Source organism: Bufo gargarizans, chromosome 1 (genome assembly GCF_014858855.1).
Source record: "Bufo gargarizans isolate SCDJY-AF-19 chromosome 1, ASM1485885v1, whole genome shotgun sequence".
NCBI classification, from domain to species: Eukaryota; Metazoa; Chordata; class Amphibia; order Anura; family Bufonidae; genus Bufo; species Bufo gargarizans.
This window is the reverse complement of record NC_058080.1, coordinates 352,586,620-352,613,423: the sequence shown is the minus strand read 5'-3', so window position 1 is coordinate 352,613,423 and position 26,804 is coordinate 352,586,620. Positions and strand designations below refer to the sequence as shown.

General features: G+C 43.8%; 1 protein-coding gene across 2 annotated transcripts in view; it reads right to left on the bottom strand.

The window, feature by feature from the left end:
• The window catches only part of RAB8A (RAB8A, member RAS oncogene family), a 55,438-nt gene that overhangs the window by 25,037 nt on the left and 3,597 nt on the right, over positions 1 to 26,804 (bottom strand). For both annotated transcript variants that reach the window (XR_006386822.1, XM_044268828.1), the window contains exons 2-5: positions 15,036 to 15,096; positions 13,260 to 13,320; positions 7,770 to 7,847; positions 4,442 to 4,531 (exon numbers count right to left, since the gene is read on the bottom strand). Coding sequence is in view for 1 of the 2 variants with exons in the window: in XM_044268828.1 (XP_044124763.1) it covers positions 4,442 to 4,531; positions 7,770 to 7,847; positions 13,260 to 13,320; positions 15,036 to 15,096 (290 nt within the window). In the remaining variant the exon portion in view is untranslated. The remainder of the gene's footprint in view (positions 1 to 4,441; positions 4,532 to 7,769; positions 7,848 to 13,259; positions 13,321 to 15,035; positions 15,097 to 26,804) is intronic.

Here is a 26,804-nt window from a genome sequence, read left to right as displayed (position 1 = left end):
CCGTCTACACGAGCGACACTTCCCCAGTGTCGTTGCTGGTACCTCAAACCGACCGCCACCCCGAAAAAAATGTCGTGTCTGTAGCAGGAGTGGAATAAGGCGTGACACCCGCTATTTCTGTCCTGACTGTCCCGACCACCCTGCCCTATGCTTTGGAGAGTGTTTCCGGAAGTACCACTCACAGGTACACTATTAGCATAGGGATCATCTCACCAGGATAGGCACACAGGGCTATTAGGGCCCATTCACTCACAGCTGCTGCAAACGTCTCCTTTCACATGGGACAAAGTGCATAACGCACTTCGCCACATCTTTGGGCGATTTGCGCTTTGCACATTGACCCATGGGGAAGGAGAGGTTTGTTCTATAAAGGTAAAAAAACAAAAAAACAAACAAAAAAAAAAAAAAACAGGTAAGCAAACAGGTTAATGTTTAGTTCCAAAAGTTAAAGTTACATGTTCTGTTCCAAAGTTAATAAAATTATTGCGTTGTGGCCTGGTTTTTTTTTTTTTTTTTTTTTTTTTTTTGTCTTTTTACCTTCCAGGTGGACCAACCGATCTACTAGCTGCAGCACCGATGTGCATTCTGACAGAAGCATTGCGCTGCTGTCAGATTACATGCAAGTCGGTGTATGCGGCGCTGCAAAACGGGATTTTCTCCTCTGCAGTGACAGATACGTTTGCCGAGGCATACGAGCTGAGGAGGAGGCGGCGTTCCTATGCTTTGGCAAGCACTTTGTATATATATATATATATATATATATATATATATATATATATATATATAAAAAAAAATCCCGGCAATGATTTATTCATCCACATCGATTGATGCGAATGGAGAAATCTGGTTTGCCAGGGCATACGAGCTAAGTGGGTATGGATGTAGGGCGGAGCTCCTATGTCCTGGCAGACGCCTTTCCCCTCCATTTTTTTTTTTTGGCAGAGATTTTTTCATCCACATTGATCGATGCGAATGAAGAAATCTGTGCCGTTCATTTTTTTCTTTCAGCCCAGAGGCTGAACGGAAAAAAAAATCTCATTACCTGTATGCTCAATATAAGGAGAATAGCAGAAACTCCTAATGCTGGCCATACATGTAATGATTGCGGAGACCCTCAAATGCCAGGGCAGTACAAACACCCCACAACTGACCCCATTTTGGAAAGAAGACACCCCAAGGTATTTGCTGAGGGGCATATTGAGTCCATGAAAGATTGAAATTTTTGTCCTAAGTTAGCGGAAAGTGAGACTTTGTGAGAAAAAACAAAAAAAAATCAATTTCCGCTAACTTATGCGAAAAAAAAAAAAATTCTATGAACTTGCCAGGCCCCTCATTGGATACCTTGGGGTGTCTTCTTTCCAAAGTGGGGTCACATGTGGGGTATTTATACTGCCCTGGCTTTTTAGGGGCCCTAAAGCGTGAGAAGAAGTCTGGGATCCAAATGTCTAAAAATGCCCTCCTAAAAGGAATTTGGGCACCTTTGCGCATCTAGGCTGCAAAAAAGTGTGACACATCTGGTATCGCCGTACTCAGAAGAAGTTGGGGAATGTGTTTTGGGGTGTCATTTTACATATACCCATGCTGGGTGAGAAAAATATCTTGGTCAAATGCCAACTTTGTATAAAAAAATGGGAAAAGTTGTCGTTTGCCAACATATTTCTCTCACCCAGCATGGGTATATGTAAAATGGCACCCCAAAACACATTCCCCAACTTCTCCTGAGCACGGCGATACCAGATGTGTGACACTTTTTTGATGCCAAGGTGGGCAAAGGGGCGCATATTCCAAAGTGCACCTTTCGGATTTTGCAGGCCATTTTTTACACATTTTGATTGCAAAGTACTTCTCACGCATATGGGCCCCTAAATTGCCAGGGCAGTATAACTACCCCACAAGTGACCCAATTTTGGAAAGAAGACACCCCAAGGTATTCCGTGAGGGGCATGGCGAGTTCCTAGAATTTTTTATTTTTTGTCGCAAGTTAGTGGAATATGAGACTTTGTAAGAAAAAAAACCAAAAAAAAAAACATCATCATTTTCCGCTAACTTGTGACAAAAAAAAAAAAATTCTAGGAACTCGCAGTGCCCCTCACGGAATACCTTGGGGTGTCTTCTTTCCAAAATGGGGTCACTTGTGGCGTAGTTATACTGCCCTGGCAATTTAGGGGCCCATATGTGTGAGAAGAACTTTGCAATCAAAATGTGTAAAAAATGGCCTGCAAAATCCGAAAGGTGCACTTTGGAATATGTGCCCCTTTGCCCACCTTGGCAGCGAAAACTGTGACACATCTGGTATCGCCGTACTCAGGAGAAGTTGGGGAATGTGTTTTGGGGTGTCATTTTACATATACCTATGCTGGGTGAGAGAAATATCTTGGCAAAAGACAACTTTTCCCATTTTTTTATACAAAGTTGGCATTTGACCAAGATATTTTTCTCACCCAGCATGGGTATATGTAAAATGACACCCCAAAACACATTCCCCAACTTCTCCTGAGTACGGCGATACCAGATGTGTGACACTTTTTTGATGCCAAGGTGGGCAAAGGGGCGCATATTCCAAAGTGCAACTTTCGTATTTCACCGGTCATTTTTTACAGATTTTGATTGCAAAGTACTTCTCACACATATGGGCCCCTAAATTGCCAGGGCAGTATAACTACGCCACAAGTGACCCCATTTTGGAAAGAAGACACCCCAAGGTATTCCGTGAGGGGCATGGCGAGTTCCTAGAATTTTTTATTTTTTGTCGCAAGTTAGTGGAATATGAGACTTTGTAAGGAAAAAAGAGAAAAAAAAAAAAATCATCATTTTCCGCTAACTTGTGACAAAAAATAAAAAATTCTAGGAACTCGCAGTGCCCCTCACGGAATACCTTAGGGTGTCTTCTTTCCAAAATGGGGTCACTTGTGGCGTAGTTATACTGCCTTGGCAATTTAGGGGCCCATATGTGTGAGAAGTACCTTGCAATCAAAATGTGTAAAAAATGCCCTGCAAAATCTGAAAGGTGCACTTTGGAATATGTGCCCCTTTGCCCACCTTGGCAGCAAAAAAGTGTGACACATCTGGTATCGCCGTACTCAGGAGAAGTTGGGGAATGTGTTTTGGGGTGTCATTTTACATATACCCATGCTGGGTGAGAAAAATATCTTGGTCAAATGCCAACTTTGTATAAAAAAATGGGAAAAGTTGTCTTTTGCCAAGATATTTCTCTCACCCAGCATGGGTATATGTAAAATGACACCCCAAAACACATTCCCCAACTTCTCCTGAGTACGGCGATACCACATGTGTGACACTTTTTTGCTGCCAAGGTGGGCAAAGGGGCGCATATTCCAAAGTGCACCTTTCGGATTTCACCGGTCATTTCTTACACATTTTGATTGCAAAGTTCTTCTCACACATTTGGGCCCCTAAATTGCCAGGGCAGTATAACTACCCCACAAGTGACCCCATTTTGGAAAGAAGACACCCCAAGGTATTCTGTGAGGGGCATGGTGAGTTCCTAGAATTTTTTATTTTTTGTCGCAAGTTAGTGGAATATGAGACTTTGTAAGAAAAAAATAAAAAAAATAAATCATCATCATTTTCCGCTAACTTGTGACAAAAAATAAAAACTTCTATGAACTCACTATGCCCATCAGCGAATACCTTAGGGTGTCTACTTTCCGAAATGGGGTCATTTGTGGGGGTTTTCTACTGTTTGGGCATTGTAGAACCTCAGGAAACATGACAGGTGCTCAGAAAATCAGAGCCGTTTCAAAAAGCGGAAATTCACATTTTTGTACCATAGTTTGTAAATGCTATAACTTTTACCCAAACCATTTTTTTTTTGCCCAAACATTTTTTTTTTATCAAAGACATGTAGAACTATAAATTTAGCGAAAAATTTATATATGGATGTCGTTTTTTTTTGCAAAATTTCACAGCTGAAAGTGAAAAATGTCATTTTTTTGCAAAAAAAATCGTTACATTTTGATTAATAACAAAAAAAGTAAAAATGTCAGCAGCAATAAAATACCACCAAATGAAAGCTCCATTAGTGAGAAGAAAAGGAGGTAAAATTCATTTGGGTGGTAAGTTGCATGACCGAGCGATAAACGGTGAAAGGAGTGTAGTGCCGAAGTGTAAAAAGTGGTCCTGGTCATGAAGGGGGTTTCACCTAGCGGGGCTGAAGTGGTTAATGACCCCTCATGTTCCTTCAGCTGTGATCGGCTCTCCTTTGCAGTTGAAGATGGGCAGAGTGGTCAGAACTTTTCTGAAATAGGCTGCAGGACACTTATTTAAAGGGAATAACTATATAAAAGGGACAATCGCTCTGCAACACAGGATTTACAATATAATATAAATGAAACCATATTTTTCTCTACAGTATTGTATAAGCGCACAGTAGTTAATGTCCTGCATGTGGAGGTATTAGATTTATACAACACACTCCTACCTTCTCCCCTTTCTCCTTAGAAACTTGCCGTTTCTCGTTGACGTCACATTTGTTGCCAAGAATCATTTTTTCAACATCAGCTGAGGCGTGCTGTAAGACCACACATTAACTGTTACATAGAAAATAAATCCAACACTATTCTCCAAAGGAGTGCACTTTCAGGACGCTGACCCATTTAAAAAAAAATATATAATCTGACAGGATTCACTTTATATGGTAATATCTTTGAAACGCTCTTTTCATGACATATTGTATATCATGTTAGTGGTCAATTTTGGTTAATATGTTTTGGGTTTCTTTTTACAGAAAAAAATAATAATTGGAAAAATTCTGAATTTTAAATTTCTCCTTATGAGACATATAGTCACACCACATAAATTAGTTAATAACTTACATTTGCCATATGTCTACTTTATGTATTTGCTAAACATCTTTTTATTTTTTTTGAAATTAGAAGGTCAGCTGTTTGAGAAGGCCCTAATGCCACTGCGCCGTGTGGCCTTTTTGCTGTTTAACCTAGCCAGTGACGCCACAGTCATCGGTCACGTGGCCTAGGCACAGATCATCCCCTATTTAATAGACATTTAGGAAGTTTGCTAGGGCTGGGTTCACATCACTGTTTAGCTTTCCATAAGAACAAGAATAAAAAAAGGGATCAGTTATTCTGAGTATCAGTTATGATGCGTTTGTGTCAGTTCCATCAGAGAACAGTTATTTTTGGACTGAGAAAAGGTTCTGCATGCAGTATTTTTTCTCCTGCCAAAAATAACCAAATCTAAAAAGGCTCAAAAAAGACAAATCCATTATTTAAGTGCAAACTGAAGCTAAATGATGTTCAATATAAAAGGATTTTTTTTTTTTCTGTTCTTCTGACTGATCAGAATAACGGAAAGCTAAACAGTGATGTTAACCAGGCCTAACCCTTTAGCCATTTTACAGGAATTAACGGAAAATGGAGATGAAGTTATGAAATTTTTAAGTGTCTTTTTCAGATTTAGCTGGAAAGGGTTTGGGTACCATTTCGTAAGTGCAACGCTCCGGACATACCAGTACAGTGGAAGTCTCCAAGAAACTACCCCATCTCAAGGAATTAAGGCCTCTTTCACACGGGCGTCGTGTGAGGGCCTAATAGGATGCAGGTGCATCGTGGGAAAATGCACTTGTTTGCGCAGCCCGGCTTGTCTTCTTTCTTGATGACCTGGGAGGAAAAGGACCTTTGGTGACGTCACTGTGCTCATCACATGATCCATCACATGGTCCATCACCATGGTGACCAAAGGTCCTTTTCCTCCCAGGTCATCAAAGAAGAAGAAACAATAGAAGTCGGGCAGCGCGAACAAGTGGATGAGGCGAGTTTAATTATTTTATTTTTTAACCCCTCCATCACTAATTTACTTGTTATAAAGGGAAAATAATAAAGATCGGGTCCCCATCTCGATCGTCTCCTAGCAACCATGCATGAAAATCGCACCGCATCCGCACTTGCTTGCAGATGCTTGCAATTTTCACGCAGCCCCATTCACTTGTATGTGGCCTGCATTGCGTGAAAAACACACAATATAGAGCATGCTGCAATTTTCACGCGACGCACAAATGATGTGTGAAAAATCACCTCACGCATTGCACCCGCGTGGAAAACTCGCCCGTGTGAAAGGGGCCTAAAGGTTTTTTGTTATATAGAGTTTTATACTAATGACCTAACCTCAGTATCTGATCGGTGGGGGTCCGACACTCGGGAGCCCGCTAATCAGCTGTTTGAGAAGGCAGCAGTGCTCCTGTGAGGATCACGGCCTTCTGTCTGCTTTTCCTAGGCCAAATGAAGACACGTTCATCGATCACGTGGCCTAGGAGCAGCTCAGCCCCATAGAAGTGAATGCAATATCAAGCACAGCTGTCATCTCAAAACAGCTGATCCCCACCGTGGAGGAGGATAGGTCAACAGTATTCAAATCCTGGAAAACCCTTTTAAGCTAAATGTGTAGTGATGGTTGTGACCCCCCATGTGTTTCATAGTGGAACACAGCTCCATACCCGGTGTAGTGGCTAGTTTTTGGACTTTCTGATCACTGGTAAAGTACATTACAATACTTGTATATTGTACTGTGTTGTACCTGTTAGTATTACACAGACAATCCCTTGGGTTCATATGTGGTGCAAACGGTGCAGATTAGCTGACCGGGATATTATTGTGGCAAGTCTGCAGTGTTGTACTATACAGTGAGATTAAGAAATATCATCCACACGGTGTGCAAATAATCTGCAGTGTAAACTGACCTGTGGTGCAGATCTGTAGCGTGTCCACCGCAGATTTCAACCTCTGCAATGGAGAGGGTGAAATCCACAATCATTCCCAAGCGAAAAACCTCATGTAATTGATAAAGTTTTTGCAGCTGCCCAGTGACAAAATCTGCAGCAGATTTTTCTGCTATGTTTTTTGTCCTGTGTGTCCTCTTGTTATCTGGTGTTTAGAGAATGAGATATTTTGGGTTATTACAGTCAAACCTGAATTTTATCATTTAAACTTTAAGGAAACCCTCCAATGCTATAAAAAAAGAAACAGGAATGAACTGTACTCTTACATGGCACCTCCCTTTTCATCTTGTCAGCTGCAGATCCACCAATTCCATTGCTTCTCTTCTGGCATCCAAGATGGCCACATCACTTGCCCGACTACCAGATGCACAATATGACACTTCTGATGTCACTAGATTGGCCAGCACTGCTCAGGTGAACACTGCCGGCCTATCCTAGAGCTGGACATGTAGGTGGTGCCTTGAGCTATCCACGCAGTGTGGAGCAGAAAGTCTGAGAAGTGGTGCAGCTATCTTGGATGGCAGAAGTGGAGCCCAAGAATTAGCTTATCTGCAACGAAAAACATGAAAAGGGGGACAGCATATCAGCGTTCTTTTCATTCTTTCTAGTTAGTGTGAATTTTTTTCATGAATTGCTTTAAGACTATGCATAAGTCACCATCTGCAAGTAGGCTTGGCCACTAACGCACACTTTTCTGCTAGTGCATACGTTTCGATATTTAACAATAATGAATAACGTGCGGTCCATCTATAATGGAAAACCTCACTATACTATTATTATTTTTTGATAGTGTCATTAATTTCATGGTGCTGTACATACATAATATACAAACACTCATACAAACTGGTAAAGAGGGGGAGACTACCCTGCCCACAAGAGCTTACAGTCTACAATGGAGAGGGGAAAGACACCGTTTATTTGGCTCGGTATATACTAATAATGTACCCAATATCCAACAGTATCTTGGGATGAGAAGATCTCATCCTATGTGTCTAATGAGTACTAACATACATACCTCTTCAATATTTCGTATCCAGTTTTTTATGTTGTCAAAAGATTTTTCATTGGTGATATCATATACCAACATTATACCCTATGTAAAAAGAAAAAAAAAAAACATCAGTAATCAGAAATAGACATACGATATCCCATTAAAGTGAATGTCTGACCTATATGGGAAATATTATATATATATATATATATATATATATATATATATATATATATATATATATATATATATATATATATATAAACACCTTCTTAAACTTGTTCCAGCAGCACAGCACCAGTCCCAGAGGTTTCTGGTCTCCACCAGACTGGCCAAACGTGCGCTTTTTTTATGTCAGTTCTTTTCGGTTATTCATCTGTTATTTATGTCACACAAAACTTTAGGGTAACTGCAGATGATGAGGATTACAGGTGCAGTTTTTTCGCGCTGATTTTTGTAATACTGTACCAGCAAAGTGTATGAGATTAGGAAAATTTCATGAACTCTTTGCTTATTTCTTGGATGTGGAAATTGACCCGCTGTGTGGATTTAGAAATCTGAAGCATGTCAATTGTTGGTGCGTTTTCTTGTGCGGATTTCACCCTTTTCAATGGGGGGGGGGGGGGGGGGGGGGGGGAATCTGGACCTAATCTGCGGTAATCCTATTACCAACAATTTTTGGGGGGAAAATGTATATATTCACAGATATGGCAATTATTACCTAGGACTGGTATCCCCTGCTGCTTTTCTGTAAGGGCCTTTGCACGTCCATTCGGCAGTGCTTTGCAGGAGGACACATATGCACAGATACACTGAACTAAGGCTCTGTTTACATCACATTTTTGTTCTATGCTTAACGCATACACATAACATATTCAGATGAATGTCATACTGTGGCATCTATAACAACACGGATCCATTGTTGTTTTTTTTTTTTTAAAACACCGCAGGATGAAAACGTGTAGCATTCTAAGCTTTTGTATCCTTTTTCCCCCCCAATGTATATGTTAACGCGGGACAAAAATATGATGTGGACAGCTCCTAACAGCAGCACATTGATCGAAGTATTAGGCTACATGCACACGAACGTTGTTTGTTTCAGTGTCCGTTCCATTGTTTTGGGCGGATAGAATGCAGACCCATTCATTTCAATGGGTCCGCAAAAAATGCGGACAGCACACCGTGTGCTGTCCACATCAGAATGTCCGTTCGGTAGCCCCACAAAAAAAATATAATATATAGAAGATGTCCTACTCTTGTCTATTTTAGGCATTGTTACAATGGATCCGCAAAAAAAAAAAAAAAAAAAAAAAAAAAAAAAAGGCTGGCACACGGATGTCATCCATTTTTTGGGGGGCGGACCGCAAAACACATACGGTCGTGCGCTTGTAACCTTAGTCTTTGCCTCTCACTGGTACCCAGCATGCTCAGTAGTGTGAGACTACCATCTTAAGACATACTGGGGCCGTTTTGCTAACACTGTCTGTTGGAAGATCAACCCTATTAAACCAGGCATACCGGTAGGGTTGTTTATGATGATTTAACCCATACCTTAGTTAGGTTTCTAAGTAGCAGCGTTGTGAAGATATGAACATGGAAGCTTTGGAGCATCTCTATTCTAATGTGCATCTTCTTTGGGCGCTCCCCCCAGCCCATTGATTGACAGGTCTAGACGAAGTGTCTAGTATTCTCACTCTTCTGCCACCCATTCCAATAGTGTATCACCTAAATGACATTATATCCTGCCCACTTCTGTACCTCCTTTGTTCTCAGCAAACACCCCAAATATTGTCAATATGTAAATACTTCATGAGCCCCTCCAACAAAAACTAGTGGTCTTATAATTAGAATGTAACAAGAGGTCATCGGTGGTCCAGTGGCTTTCAGAGAGAACAAGAGTGCAGCTGCTGGGAGGATCGCAAGGTATGTACGTCTCCTCCCTCATACAGTGCTCGCTCCACTGCGTGCCAGGACCTGCATCTAAATCAGCAACACATTAGCAAATCATGCATTTTGACATGAATGAAGATACAGTGGATATAAAAAGTCTACACACCCCTGTTAAAATGTCAGGTTTCTGTGATGTAAAAAAATGAGACAAAAATCATTTCAGAACTTTTTCCACCTTTAATGTGACCTATAAACTGTACAACTCAATTGAAAAACAAACTGAAATCTTTTAGGTGGAGGGAAGAAAACAAAAACCCAAAAAATAATAATGTGGTTGCATAAGTGTGCACACCCTCTTACAACTGGGGATGTAGCTGTGTTCAGAATTAAGCAATCACATTCAAAATCATGTTAAATAGGAGTCAGCATACACCTGCCATCATTTAACGTGCCTCTGATTAACCCCAAATAAAGTTCAGCTGCTCTAGTTGGTCTTTCCTGAAATTTTCTTAGTCGCATCCCACAGCAAAAACCATTGTCCCCAGCGACCTTCCAAAGCATCAGAGGGATCTCATTGTTAAAAGGTATCAGTCAGGAGAATTTCCAAGGTATTAGATATACCATGGAACACAGTGAAGACAGTCATCATCAAGTGGAGAAAATATGGCACAACGGTGACATTACCAAGAACTGGACGTCCCTCCAAAATTGATGAAAAGACGAGAAAAAAACTGGACTGGGAGGCTACCAAGAGGCCTACAGCAACATTAAAGGAGCTGCCGGAATATCTGGCAAGTACTGGCTGTGTGGTACATGTGACAACAATCTCCCGTATTCTTGATATGTCTGGGCTATGGGGTAGAGTGGAAAGACTAAATCCAAGCCAGGCTACATTTTGCAAAAACACATATGAAGTCTCCCAAAAGCATGCGGGAAAAGTTATGGTCTGTTGAAACCAAGGTTGAACTTTTTGGCCATAATTCCAAAAGATATGTTTGGCGCAAAAACAACACTGCACATCACCAAAAGAACACCATACCCACAGTGAAGCATGGTGGTGGCAGCATCATGCCAAGGGGCTGTTTTTCTTCAGCTGGAACTGGAACTAGTTAAGCTAGAGGGAATTATGAACAGTTCCAAATACCAACCAATATTGGCACAAAACCTTCAGGCTTCTGCTAGAAAGCTGAACATGAAGAGGAACTTCATCTTTCAGCATGACAACGACCCAAAGCATACATCCAAATCAACAAAGGAATGGCTTCACCAGAAGAAGAATAAAGTTTTATAATGGCCCAGCCAGAGCCCAGACCTGAATCGGAGTGAAAATCTGTGGGATGATCTGAAGAGGGCTGTGCACAGGAGATGCCCTCGCAATCTGACAGATTTTGAGTGTTTTTGCAAAGAAGAGTGGGCAAATCTTGCCAAGTTAAAATGTGCCATGCTAACAGACTCATACCCAAAAAGACTGAATGCTGTAATAAAATCAAAAGGTGCTTCAACAAAGTATTAGTTTAAGGGTGTGCACACTTATGCAACCATATTATTTTATTTTAATATTTTTTCTTCCCTCAGTTTGTTTTTCAATTGAGTTGTACAGTTTATAGGTCACATTAAAAGGTGGAAAAAGTTCTCAAATGATTTATCTTTGTCTCATTTTCTTACAGCACAGAAATCTGACTTTTTATATCCACTGTATGTTATTGCAAACACTGCACTGTACGCAGCACCGCCACAAGGTGTGACAGCACCCTAAAAATCCCAAAGACTGCAAAAGTATACTATTGCAGTCTATGGTATAAGCAATTAGAGAATCAAATGATAAAGTCCCCCAAATGGGCCAAAAAATGCAGTAAAGATTTTTCTTTTATCTTTTCAAGAAAAAAAAAAAAATAATTCAAAATTCTAGTCATAAAAAATAAACAGAACTGACAACACTGCTCCCAAAAATGTCCAAACTTTTAAAATAGGTAACCAGTTGGGGGGGGGGGGGGGGTGTACCTGCATAGACTCACTCTATCCAATTAGTGCTGCCATTTTCAGACTGTGCAGGTACACACCCCCAACTGGTTACCACCCCTCTTTAAAAAAAATAAAAAATTAAGTGCAGAACTCAAATTTTGATCAAACCATTGGTGTCCTAGAACACCCAGTGCTCAGCCACACCCCCAAATCATCGCTCTATAATCGAAATCGAGGTTACATGTTCAATTACTCACGATTTACATTGTTGTCATAATCGACCCAGCCCTATACAAAGCTTGAATACCACCATCCTTTTGGCACAAACTGCAAGCGTAAGGAAATGTTTTTTCCTTTGCATCGCTCCCCCTTTAACTGTTCCTTGCTCCTAGTGGATGTGTATGTGCAGTCACATCTATTGCACAGTATGGAAGATACAGCACTGTGGTGGGTTTCCAAGCATATTTTTCCACATGCACCACATTTTATGGTCATGCCCACTACTGTCTGGGTCTATTGCTTATTAAAGATTGGAAAGTGCAAAAACTTGTGGGAAAAAGGACACATTCATACCTATTCACAAACAAATTACAGTGGACAGGAAACAATAGAGCTGCATTCCCCTCCTCCCCAATTTCTATATAGTGTAACAGTACTAAACTACAGGCTGCTGCTCACTTTCCCATGATAAGATAAATAACAACATTGTTCACACTCACACAGCAGGTAAGGAAAATTCTCAGATATAAAACCAGCTGATGAAAAAGTGAAATTTAAACTGAAAAAAGTTTTCAGAGATTTTTGAACAGATAATCTAGCCTCCTGATAAGTCATCAGTATATAATTGGTGGGGGTCCCCTATCAATCAGCTGTTTGAGAAAGCAGCGATGCAAGCAGTAGGCTATGTGACGTCACGCTCATTGGTGAAAGAATTCATTGAAGTGATTGGGGCTGAGCTGCGATTCCGAGCACAGCTGCTATTAAATGGACGGCACTGTGCTTGGTGAGCAGAGAGAAGGTCACGGCATTACTGTGAGCACTGGTGCCTTCTCAAACAACTGTTCAGTGAGGGTCCCGGGTAGGTCATCAGTTCAAAAATCTCAGGATACCCTTTTAAAAATGTCTGTTAAAATGTTTTGATAGGTTAACTATATTCTACCTTATTTTACATACAAAACGTATCGACGAGACAGGACATAAAATGTATCATAATGTGGATAACACTAAAGTTAGGCTACTTTCACACTTGCGGCAGGACGGATCCGACAGGCTGTTCACCATGTCGGATCCGTCCTGCGGCTATTTCGCCGTGCCGCCGCTCCGTCCCCATTGACTATAATGGGGATGGGGCGGAGCTTCGGCGCAGCACGGCGAAAGCCGCCGAACTAAAAAGTCCTGCATGTCTGACTTTTTAGTCCGGCGGCTTTCGCCGTGCCACGCCGAAGCTCCGCCCCCGTCCCCATTATAGTCAATGGGGACGGAGCGGCGGTCCGGCGAAATAGCCGCAGGACGGATCCGACATGGTGAACAGCCTGTCGGATCCGTCCTGCCGCAAGTGTGAAAGTACCCTTATGCAAGCAATAACATGTAATTCAAAATTGACTTTTATTTGTGATATTTCAATAAAAATCATTCTAACTAAAAATGGCTGTCACCACTTACCATTGCTCCTCTGTAATAAGCCGTTGTAATAGTACGAAATCTTTCTTGTCCAGCTGTGTCCCTAGAAGTGAAGAAGGAAAAAAAAAAATAATATATACACACACACACAACAGGATTAAAAGCAACAAGAACACTTGTCCCACTATAGCAACTTATCAACTACACATAAGAGAATTGATCGCTGGGGGCCCTAACAGTGGCGGATTCCTTTAACCCTCATAAATCCTTGCATTGTGGCACTTCAACAGCCAAGGATGTATCTCATACCTCCTTGATACTGATGGTTAGATCTTTGGCTGTGTGGCAGCTGGACATATCGGGCTTGCTTCAAAGTGGACAATCTAAACTTTAAGACAAGACTAAGACTGTGGCGCTAGCTCTGATACATTGGAAGCTACAGCCCCTAGGATCGTGTTCAAGTGAGAGCTGCATATACCTGGCATTGCAGACACCTGCGGCCTGGGTTGCCGGCGGCTGGACTCATGCACCGCCTGAGACCGGGTACAAGCAGTTGCTTGGCGACCTTGTGCTCCATTCTACTCTATAATAGGCCTTTCACAGTGAACAGCAGGGCATGGGAGCTATTGGCACCCATGTCCGCCGTAGTTATTTAACTGCATTGTTGTCCTAATGACGGTGATACAGATGTATAGTCTTACTGAGAAGGGGGATGGAACTTGGGTGGATCCTGGGGCTCGGGCCTGTCCTCGATGCACCGAGCATCATTTGGATGTTTAATCAAAGTGCTTTTTCTGCTAACCGCACATCTTGTTCTGAAAACCGTAGAGGCTTTGGGATGAAATAATAAATGGACGTCTGAGAAGTGACAATTCTGGAAACTCAGCCTCTCAAGATATTATGGGGTAGAGTATTTAGCAGAAATGAATGCACAGGCGACAGTGCAAAATAAGGTCTTCCTTATTTTCCACATATATAAAGTTTCAGTGCCCAATATGTTGTGCCCAGCTAGTGCCATCTGAGACACATCATAACTTTAAATTGTTAGGTGGGTTCTATTTTGGGAAAAATATGGAGCGGGCGTTGGCCACTTTTTCCTAACTTTGACAAACATGCTGGAAACAGCACTAGGAGCACTCATTCACAGACAAAATCTAGTAATGCAGATGTTGCAAACTAAAGGTCCCTTCTCATCGGATAATTTTCCAGCTGATGATCAGGAACTAACTATTGTATGAAAACTCATTCCCAAAAATTGGCCCATTCATTGGGTGAAAGTATCACTGATGTGGACACCAAAGTTTCATGCTGGGTAGGGAATGAATGATCACAGCAGAGATCTCTTATCCTCGTACAGAGAAGATTGCTGCATGTAAATGAAGCTCTCACCTCCTCTGACAAGCAGACAATTATTGGGAACAAACGGTTGCTTCCCGATAATTGCCTATACCCAGATACGCAAAAAAAAAATGTCTACTTGGAAGGTTTCAACATATTAATATATTCTTGTAACGCATTCTAATACTATACTCATTATTGCCTCCATGTTTTAGCAACATTAAATAATTCTCGGTTTATTTTCTGCAGGTTTTCTATAATTACTGAGGTTTTTCAGCAATGCTGGATATGCAAATCACAGAGCACTGGTTTAAAAAAAATAAGTAAAACTTCAGCCGCACTACTGCTAGTGCGTTTCACATTATGAGGTTGTGTCTCATACCGAATACAAATTCTATACTGAAAGATGTAGGCCATGAACCCCTAACATGCTATTACTGGGGATAAGTGGGGCACCTAGGACAAAGCTGGGTCACTTACCATATCTGTAGCTTAATTCTCTTGCCATCTAGTTCTATAGTTCTGATTTTAAAATCAATACCTGTAAAAAAAAAACATTAACAATATTAATAAAGGTGTGAAAAGAGTCATGATTCAGACGTGGCCCAGCCTCAGAACTATAGTTACAATGACTAATTCAGCTTTACTTCCTCTCTGTGACAAAACGAGCCAGGCGCTAAGGAGGACACACTGCCTTCATATCCTGTCATATCGCTTTTTGTGAACTTTCACATTTGAAAGACATTGTACAGACCCCCCCCCCCCCCCACCCACTCCTATCATATCCAACCCTCTTGCAGTTTTGCACTTTAGGTTTTTAGTTTATGTCAAAATTGTATTGTACACTTAAAAATACTCAATGCAGAGATCTGCAGGGTCACTGAGAACCAGCTTTACAGTTTCTACAGCTTTTATTTCATGGATCAATGAACCACCAACAAGAGAAAAACCTCACATACACACATCCAAACCCACGTGCATCTAGGCTACGAGCCTGACAACGTATGTTATATAAACATTAGGTGACCCTAAACAGAGAGCCCCTGTGTACGGCTGCTCCTTCAGTTACACCGCAGCCGTATCGGACATTTGGGACTGGCCTCCTCTATCCTGTATGACATAGTGATACAACCCTGCAATAACTCCTCACTTCCTGCTGACAGTGCAACTACTGAGGAAGTGACCATTATCTTCTACATCACCACCACTAGTGCACCTCACTACACCTCCCATGTAACCAGAGATCCGACCAGCTGAGGAACAACTTCTGTGCTGCCAGATATTGCATCGAAGTCTATAGTGTCATAGGAAATGCACTAACACAGTGAGGCAGATTTACCAATTATGTAAATGGTGTAACCTTAGACAGGCACCAGATTTATCACAGGGGCTCAGGCTGGATGATAACATTTCACAATACACCCTCAGCTTGGACTGTACAGTTTGTTGGGGTGGTAACCCTACCTGAAGCACCCACTCTTGCACAGATACTACTAGACTTGTATACTAACTATTGGCTGCCTTAGTTTCATACAGAACTTTATGACAGTATTCAGATATATACTGCAACGGATCCATTCACTCCAAGGATCACACACAGTAATCATCTTTGGACTCAGTTTGACCTGCTTTCTATTTGTTGCCATCAGAATAACTGGTGCTGAAAAATAAAACACCACTGCAAATCCCAGTGGAGTGAATTTAGCCTTAGAATAAAAAAAAAAAATGTATACAATTATTATATTTATATATATATATATATATAATATATATATATACACACATAAAATTCAACTAACTGATAAAGCTCATAACAAAACAGCAAATGATTGCACTATGATGCCACAGGACAACATATAAGGGGTCATTTACTAATAGGCGTGGCATGGGCGGGGAAGGGGGGGGGGGGGGTCGAGGCCACCTGGCCCATCTCATTTATCATTTTCTATGCCTGTTTTAGGCATAGAAAATGTTCTAAATCTATGCCAGCAAGAAAGCTGGCACAGATTTAGACTGGCGCTTCTACATAACTTCGGCTGATCCCCTCACAGCGAAGGGGTGATTAAAAACGGCGGCTAAAATGCCTGTCTTAATAAATGACCCCCACAGTTATGAGAAAAGTGCTACCACTAACTTGCCTAGAATGTGGTCCTGCATGTAACGAACTTCACAGTTTGCTAGGTTTGAGCACGTAATAGGGAGGCGACGATTCCTAAAGGGATTCTCACACTGCCCAAAACATCATTTTGCCTCTTCAAAAAGGTCTTGACAAATTTAGACTCTCCTTCGCTTGGTGAGCATCTCCCCAATATCTCTTCCACTCTTGCCAAGTTTAACAAGAAATGTTATCACTGTTGGTTGCTGCAATTCAAGCTGACATTGTGACGGGATACAGTAACAAGCACAGACATTACTAGTTGCCAACGAGATTCTTGTGGGTCCAAAAGTACAGCTGTAAACCACTGATATGATTAGGTTATGAATCCATACAGTGCTGTCCCAACATGCTCGTGGTGGGGAGTTCACAAACTTTATTGTCAGACCTCACACATCTGTATACTTTTTATTATTTTTTATTATCAACCATATGAAATAGTGTAGGGAACATGGAAGCCTATAGTGGAGCGGCATGTGACCCAGCAGTGATGTGACCTTTGGGGACGTCATTGGCGGCAGCTGCGCACATGACCCCATCCATGCAAGAATTTTAGGGAGGGAACAAAGTCCGAAGAAGACAGCATGGTAGCGACCTGTATCTACTGAATTATACTGACATATTGCTGTCAGTATAATTCTGCAGAAGATGAGAAGAAAATATTCAGGCGGCACTCACCGATCAGTGCAACAGGGTTTTTATGTATTGTGTCTGGTTTTGAAGCTCAGTTCCACTGAAGCGAGTGGAGCCGAGCTGCAATATGACGCAAAACCTGTGAGTGATTAACATACTGGTAGGTGGAACTAACACACGAGTAACCCGCCCCATATATCAAATCCACAGCATTAGGGCTGCAGTAAACGAATATTTTTGTAATCGAGTATTCTATCGATTATATTTCTCGATTCATCGAGTAATCTAATAAGAAAAAGCTACTTAAAATAACGTACGTAATTAGGTATGTATAAAGTTATTGGTTTGAAGTGGTTAATAACTTTATACATGCCCATTGGGTTTGGAGGGGTTAATGGAAGCACCTTGGCATTAGGCATGTATAAAGTTATTGGTCTGAAGAGGTTAATGAAAGCACCTTGGAGGTGCCTTCATTAACCCCTCTCTAAACCAATAACTTTATACATGCCAAGGTGGTGCTTGCAGCCTCCATTAACCACTCTCCATCTGCCTCCCCCCAGCCTCTGATCTGCTTGCTCCCAGCCTCTGATCTGGCCCCCCCCCCAGCCTCTGATCTGCCTCCCCCCCCCTCCCCCCTCCCCCCAGCCTCTGATCTGCCTCTCCCCCCTCCCCCCAGCCTCTGATCTGCCTCCCCCCCTCCCCCCAGCCTCTGATCTGCCTCCCCCCAGCCTCTGATCTGCCTCCCCCCAGCCTCTGATCTGCCTTCCCCCCCCCCTCCCCCCAGCCTCTGATCTGCCTCCCCCCAGCCTCTGATATGCCCCCTCTGGTAACACAACCCCCCCCTCCCCAGTATTAATCATTGGTGGCAGTGGCCACAGGGTCCCCATCCTCCCCCCCATCATTGGTGGCAGTGTCAGTTCCGATCGGAGCCCCAGCAGTGTAATGCTGGGGCTCCGATCGGTTACCATGGGAGCCAGGACGCTGCTTAAGTCCTGGCTGCCATGGTATGTTAGTAGTGAGCAGAGAGCAGCGCATTATACTCACGTGCGCTGTGGCCGCCGGTCGCTCCTTCTGTCTGTGCGGCGGATTGCTAATGCTTACAGCATTAGCAATGCGCCGCACAGACCTATGAGAAGGAGCGACCGCCGGCCACAGCGCACGCGAGTATAATGCGCTGCTCTCTGCTCACTAACATACCATGGCAGCCAGGACTTAAGAGCGTCCTGGCTCCCATGGTAACCGATCGGAGCCCCAGCATTACACTGCTGGGGCTCCGATCGGAACTGACACTGCCACCAATGATGGGGGGGGAGGAGGACCCTGTGGGATATGGCTGGCACATTCATTGGTGGTGCAGTGGCCACAGTCCCTCCCCTCCTCTCCTCCTCCCCTCCCCTCCTCCTTGGTCTTCAGCGGCAGCCGCGCACAGTGGGGAGGGAGAGACTCCCTCCTCCTCCTCCCCCCTCCCTCCTCCTCCCCCCCCCTCCCTCCTCCTCCCTCCTCCTCCTCAGCTGTGCCGGCCGCTCAGTCCTGCCTCTCTGGCTCCGGAGGACGGAAGCGGTGAGTGAGACGCTTATTTCACTCCCGCTCCGTGATCACGTGATCTGAACGATTCATCGATGCAGGGAAACTGCATCGATGAATTTTTTGACTCGATTTAATCGAGTTATTCGAATAATCGTTTCAGCCCTACACAGCATGTACAGTAACAGTGTGTGAATAAGACTTTTAAAAAAACTAATCCAACTCAACGGAAAATTTGTGCAATCAAATCTGCAGATAATCTGACATCCACCAACACATTATATATATATATATATATATATATATATATACACACACACACACACACACATACACACACACACATATATATACACTCACCTAAAGAATTATTAGGAACACCATACTAATACGGTGTTGGACCCCCTTTTGCCTTCAGAACTGCCTTAATTCTACGTGGCATTGATTCAACAAGGTGCTGATAGCATTCTTTAGAAATGTTGGCCCATATTGATAGGATAGCATCTTGCAGTTGATGGAGATTTGAGGGATGCAAATCCAGGGCACGAAGCTCTCATTCCACCACATCCCAAAGATGCTCTGTTAGGTTGAGATCTGGTGACTGTGGGGGCCATTTTAGTACAGTGAGCTCATTGTCATGTTCAAGAAACCAATTTGAAATGATTCGAGCTTTGTGACATGGTGCATTATCCTGCTGGAAGTAGCCATCAGAGGATGGGTACATGGTGGTCATGAAGGGATGGACATAGTCAAACAATGCTCAGGTAGCCCGTGGCATTTAAAACAATGGCCAATTGGCACTAAGGGGCCTAAAGTGTGCCCAGGAAACATCCTCCACACCATTACACCACCACCACCAGCCTGCACAGTGGTAACAAGGCATGATGGATACAAGTTCTCATTCTGTTTACGCCAAATTCGGACTACCATTTGAATGTCTCAACAGAAATCGAGACTCACCAGACCAGGCAACATTTTTCCAGTCTTCAACAGTCCAATTCTGGTGAGCTCGTGCAAATTGTAGCCTCTTTTTCCTATTTGTAGTGGAGATGAGTGGTACCCGGTGGGGTTTTCTGCTGTTGTAGCCCATCCGCCTCAAGGTTGTGCGTGTTATGGCTTCACAAATGCTTTGCTGCATACCTCGGTTGTAACGAGTGGTTATTTCAGTCAACGTTGCTCTTCTATCAGCTTGAATCAGTCGGCCCATTCTCCTCTGACCTCTAGCATCAACAAGGCATTTTCGCCCACAGGACTGCCGCATACTGGATGTTTTTCCCTTTTCACACCATTCTTTGTAAACCCTAGAAATGGTTGTGCGTGAAAATCCCAGTAACTGAGCAGATTGTGAAATACTCAGACCGGCCCGTCTGGCACCAACAACCATGCCACGCTCAAAATTGCTTAAATCACCTTTCTTTCCCATTCTGACATTCAGTTTGGAGTTCAGGAGATTGTCTTGACCAGGACCACAACCCTACATGCATTGAAGCAACTGCCATGTGATTGGTTGACTAGATAATCGCATTAATGAGAACTAGAACAGGTGTACCTAATAATTCTTTAGGTGAGTGTATATATATATATATATATATATATATATATATATATATATATATATATATATATATATATATTATACAGCATGTACCACCACACCAGGCAGCCCTGAGGGCACACAAAGCATGGTGCGGGACACACAGAAGAGGACAGAGGCGGAGCAAACAGAGCCCGATTCGCTCCGCCTCCACACAGCGACTTTCACACTGATGTCCTGTCCTCTGGAATGGTCATCAATATCTGATTGGTGGGAGGCCGACACCTGGGACCCCTGTCTTGTATAGAGCTTGGGCTTGGTATCGGGCTCAGTCCAATTCACTTCATTAGGGTTGAGCTGTGCCTAGGCCATGTGCCTGATGAACATGATGGCATATGGCCAAAGAAAAGGTAAGAGAAGGCCACACGGCTACTGCGAGCACTGGTGCCTTCTCAAACAGCTGATCGGTGCGTGTTCCGGGTGTTGGAAAACCCCTTTAATAGCAGGAAGGAATTGAGGAGAGTGGCAGTGTATCGGGAACTTTTCCTTTAAGGCCTACTGCCACTATGTCCCTGCTCCTTTGAGGGCTGTAATGCAACCATATTGATGGTCACCTAGCTTTCCAAGAAACAGGTGACTATATTAAACACTTACTAAAAAGGCAACACTGGAGAACCATGTTTTACATGCGACTCTCCTTTCTGCTTGGAGAGAATCTTAGGCCGTGTTCACATCCCTGTTATTATGTTCTTCTGATCCGTCAGAAGAACAGAAAAATAAAGAAAAAACGGATCCTGAGCATCAGTTATGCACATCTGGCATCTGTTTGAGCCATTTCCGTCTGAGACACATTATTTTAGACGGAAAAAAGTCCTGATGCTCAGGAGCTGAATTTTTTACAGGATCCGTTATTTCTTTATTTTTCTGTTCCTCAGACAGATCAGAATAACCAAAAAAAACGCAATTAGACTTACCGGTAATTCCGTTTCCTTGAATCCACCATGACGGCCCACATTGAGATTGACCCTTGACCTCTGTAGGGGCAGGAACACAGAGTTTAAGAACCCCCCACCCCTCCACCTCCTCAGTGCTTTACAATTACCCGAAAAGGTGGAACGAAAGTAAAAGGATATTGATTCATACCTTTAAACTCCTATTTATCTTAAAGTATGTATATATAAAATATATATATATATATATATATATATATATATATATATATACACATATATACATATACACACACATACACACACACACACATTTTTTTTATTTATTTTTTAGGAAAACATTTCTCTCTTTTTTTTTTTTTTTTTTTTTTTTTTGGGGAAGGGGAATAGTATGGGCCGTCATGGTGGATTCAAGGAAACGGAATTACCGGTAAGTCTAATTGCGGTTTTTCCATTTCATCCACCATGACGGCCCACATTGAGATATAACAGATAACTAAGAGGGTGGGGATATCGCCTGTAAAACCCTCCGGCCGAAAAGAGCTTCATTCGAATCCGGAAGATTAAGACGATAATGTTTTACAAAGATATTAGCGCTTGACCAGGTTGCGGCTTTGCAAATCTGGTCCAGCGAGACTCCTTTCTCAGCCCAAGAGGAGGCAGTGGCCCTAGTAGAGTGGGCCTTAACATTATCAGGACTGGGTTTGTTCTGAATCCTGTAACAGCATTCAATGGTGGATCTGATCCATCTGGCTATGGAAGACCTAGCTAGTTTCTTTCCCTTATTTTTCCCCGAAAACTGAATGAGGAGATTGTTATCAACCCTAAAATCTTTGGTAGAATCCAGGTAATGGATAACTGTATCCCTGACATCTAAGAGATGTAAATTAACGCTAGACCCTGAAAATTCAGATTTGGGGATAGAAGGTAGGAAGATCTCCTGTTCTCGATGAAAGGGGGAGACTACTTTAGGGAGAAAACCTGGATCGAGAGTTAAACGGATGTGATCTTTGCTGATCTGGAGGTAGGGTTCTCTACAAGAAAGGGCCTGGATCTCTCCAATACGTCTGGCTGAGGTGATTGCAATCAGAAAGGCAGTCTTCAGGGAAAGGTGTTTTAAAGAGATTTGGTACAAAGGGAGGTTTTGTTAGGCCCTCTAGGACGATGTTAAGGTCCCAAGTAGGAGCTCTGGGTTTCAGAGAGGGTCTCAATCTTGAAACCGCTCTAAAGAACCTCCTGATCCATTTGTGATTAGCTAGGCTGCAGTCGTAGAAAGAGCTGAGAGCAGAAACCTGGACTTTCAGAGTACTAGGTCTTAGGCCTAATTCCAAGCCGCACTGCAGAAAGTCCAAGATCCTATTGATGGGAGGGGAGGAGGTGTCTGGGCGCTCAACTCCTAACCAAGAACAGGATCTCTTCCAGATCTTTAGGTAGATGGCGGAAGTCACCTTTTTCCTACTAGCCCTTAGGGTAAGTATCACCTTTTCCGAAAGACCCCTGCTTCTCAACGTCTTGCTCTCAGGATCCAGGCTGACAGCTTGAATATCCCGGGGTCTGGATGAAGTAGAGGGCCCTGGACTAGAATGTCCCTCTGGAAAGGGATCTCCCATGGATCCTCCAGCGATAGCTGTTTTAGAGTGGAGAACCAACTCCTCTTTGGCCAAAGAGGGGCTATTAGGATAAGAGTAGTTGGTTCCCCTAGGAGCTTCTGGATGACCCGGGGTAGAAGAGGTATTGGGGGGGGGGGGGGGCCAAGAGGTATTGCTATCGTGTTTTCGCAGCCCCTTAGGTGGATGGCGGAGAGAGATAAGACGTTCTCTTCTGCCCAGGAGAAGATTCTTCTTGCTATCGCACCCAGAGGCCGTGACCTTGTCCCTCCTTGATGTCGCAGATAAGCCACTGTTGTGGTATTGTCGGACATTATTCTTAGGTGTCGCCCTTTTAAAAGACTCTCTCCCCTTAATAACGCCTCCATGACCGCGTACAGCTCTCTGTAGTTTGAGGATCTGACTCTTATCTCGGCTGGCCAGGAGCCCTGCAGAAGGTGATCTCCTATCTTTGCACCCCAGCCTCCGAGGCTTGCGTCCGTGATTACCTGAACGGCCGGATGGTTCTGCCACTGTAGGCCTCCAAGCAGTCTTCGTCTTTCTTTCCACCAATCTAGGTCTGTCTTTACGGCCTGCGGAATCCGGAAAGTCTTGTCTAGACTTACTTGCTTCCCGTCCCAAATACCTAGGATCCAACTCTGGATCACCCTTGTGTGGCTTTGGCACCAAGCAACCGAGGGAAAGCAGGCGGTTAGGCTTCCCAGGAGACTCATGGCCTTCCGGATGGAGCAACTGCGAGTCCTCTGGAACGCTCGGATCTTTTCTGTCAGTGTAGTGGCCTTGTCCTGAGGGAGGAAAGTTTTCAACAGGGATGAGTCCAGTTCCACACCCAGGAACCTTATTCTCCTGGATGGGATTAGGGTGGATTTTTTTAGATTTATGATCCAGCCGAGATTTTTTAAGAATTCCGAGAATCTTTGAGTTGCCAGAAGATTTTCGGATTCTGTCTTGCCCAGAATTAAGACGTCGTCGAGATATGGGATGATTGTAACCCCCTCCTGACGAAGATAGGCCACCATCTCTACTACGACCTTTGTGAAGACCCTGGGAGCCGAGGAGATACCGAAGGGAAGGGCCACGTATTGAAAGTGATGGATCGATCCGTCCGGACCCTTTAGAGCAAATCTTAAATACTTCTGAGAGTGATGATGAATAGGGACATGGTAGTAGGCGTCCTTTAGATCGATTGATGACATGTACGCCCCCTTCTGGATCAGGGGGATTGTGGATGGGATGGTCTCCATCCTGAACCTCCTGTATAGAATAGACCTGTTTAGGGGTTTTAGGTTTATTATAGAGCGAAAGGATTGGTCTGGTTTTTTTACTAAAAAAAGGCTGGAATAAAACCCTCTCCTTTCCTCTGGGATAGGGATCTTTTGAATCACCCTTAGATCTAAGAGGTCCTGGACGCCCTGCCAAATTTTCGGAAGTTCTGATCTGCGCTGGGGTGAGATACAGAATCTTCTTGGGGGGACTGATGTGAATTCTATCTTGTAGCCCTGAGAGATTACATTTAGAACCCAGGGATTTGAGGTTACCCGTTTCCAGGAAGATAGAAAACCCATCAGTCGCCCCCCTACTCTGGCGTCACTGCTGTTTATTTTGTCTATTCTGGGGATTGAGGATGAAGCCTCTTCCTCTCCCTCCTTTGGGATAGCTCCATCGGCCGGTTTTCCCTTTCCCCCTGTAGGATCTCTGCTGAGGCTGGAATTGACGAAAGGGCTTCTTTTTTGAATCTTTCTCCTCTGGGAACCCCTTTTTCTTGTCTGCTGCCCCCTCTAGGATCTTATCCAGAGTGGGACCGAAGACAAATTCCCCCGAAAAGGGGATGGAACAAAGCTTAGCCTTGGAAGCCTTGTCCCCGGACCAGGCCTTCATCCATAATGCCCGTCGGGCTGCATTAGAAAGAGCCGCATCCTTGGCTGAGAAACGGATCGACTCTGCAGAAGCATCGGCCAAAAATGCTGTGGCGGAGCGGAGAAGAGGGAGCGAATCCCTGATCTCCTCTCTTGGAGTCTTATTTTTCAGATGTTCGTCCAACTCTCCTAGCCATATATACATCGCTCTGGCAACGGAGGTAGCAGCAATATTAGTTTTGACCCCAAACATAGCTGATTCCCAGGATTTTTTCAGGAGCCCATCTGCCTTTCTATCCATAGGATCGCCCAACTGTGAGGAGTCTTCAAAGGGTAGGGCGGTCTTCTTTACTACCTTGGCCACTTGTAGATCCACTTTAGGGGTCTGATTGTAAAGTTTGCTTTCAGCCGGGTCAAAGCAGAGTCTGTTTCTGAACTCTTTGGGAACGCCTAATGTTTTCTCCGGGTCTGACCACTCTTCCATTATCATCTCTTTTATATTTTCATTAATTGGAAAAACTATAGAAGATTTAGATCCAAGACCCCCAAACATTTCGTCCTGTACCGTACAGGGTTTAGGGGTATCCTCGATTCCCATTGTAGATCTGACTGCTCTCAGCAGTTCCTCCATTTCGTCAGCGGAGAAAAAATATTTTTTATCCTCGTCCAGAATTTCCCCGTCAGACAAGGGTTCCTCATTAGGAAATTGTCTGGATGAGGCGGAAGCCACTTCAACATCTTCACCATCAGAAGAGGAGATAGCGGACAATTTGCGTTTCTTAGAGGGGTTGGGGGTACTAGCGGGGGCAGACAAGGTGGCTAAAGAAGACTTAATTTCGTCCACAATAAAAGACTTCATCTCAGAAAGTATATCTGGTTGTTCTTCCTTCCAAATTTCCGTTGTGCAAGATTTACACAACCTTTTTTTGTAGTTCTCAGGGAGACGCTTGGAACAAGCGCAGCATTTTAAGAGTTTAGATTTTGACTTTGACTCCTTGCTGCCCTGGAGTGAGGAAGCAACCAGATATGCCACAATTGGTATTTCAAGACAGGAATCTGAAATATACACCCCCCAGAAGGGGACTCACGGTACTGGCAGCAGTAGGATCAGGGCCTTCCTGGCGGGGAGCAGGTGTCTCAGACATCGCGGTGCAGCAGGCAAGGGCCGGAGAGAACCGCGGTCTTCTCCTTTTTCAAATATCCCGGCGTCTGACGTCATCTAGCTGCGCCCTAGTGACGGCAAGAGCCGGCGCCGCACCAGCCTATTAGAGGATACGTGCGACGTCCGGCCTGCCTCCTGAAGCGCTCTATGCGCCGCACCTGCTCCCCCTGCCGGTCACAAGCGCTCAGCATGCCTCCAGAGGAAGGAACGCCGAATACAGCGTGCGCCCGTGAAGCCGGCACCCCCGACTGCTTCCCCAAGGAGGGAAGGAAGTGCAAGAGGTATGGGGGAGGACCGCAGGCCTCGGCATAGGCCAAGACGAGGGTCCTCGATGCTCCAAGCTGGCCAGCCTTAGCCCATGCCGCGGGAGGCCAGCTGGAGAACCTGTAAAGAAATAACGATGCTATCCTCCTTGAGGAGGATCCTCTCCACGTGTTGGCCCCTGTAGGGGCAGGAAAGCACTGAGGAGGTGGAGGAGTGGGGGGTTCTTAAACTCTCTATGTGTTCCTGCCCCTACAGAGGTCAAGGGTCAATCTCAATGTGGGCCGTCATGTTGGATGAGATGGAAAATAACAGTGATGTGAACCCGGCGTTAGATGGGTGTACATTCTGTTACTAACCTGTCAGCGGCAGCAGTGAAGACCCTGAGATTTCCCACAATACCATTCACCGTGGTGCAAGATTACAATAGGGACCCAAGTGTACATGTGGAATAGTCACTAAGGCAGGGGTGACAGACACATCCTGCTGCCACCAAGAGAATAAGCATGTTATATATACACACAGACACACACGCATATATACACACTGGATACATATATATACACA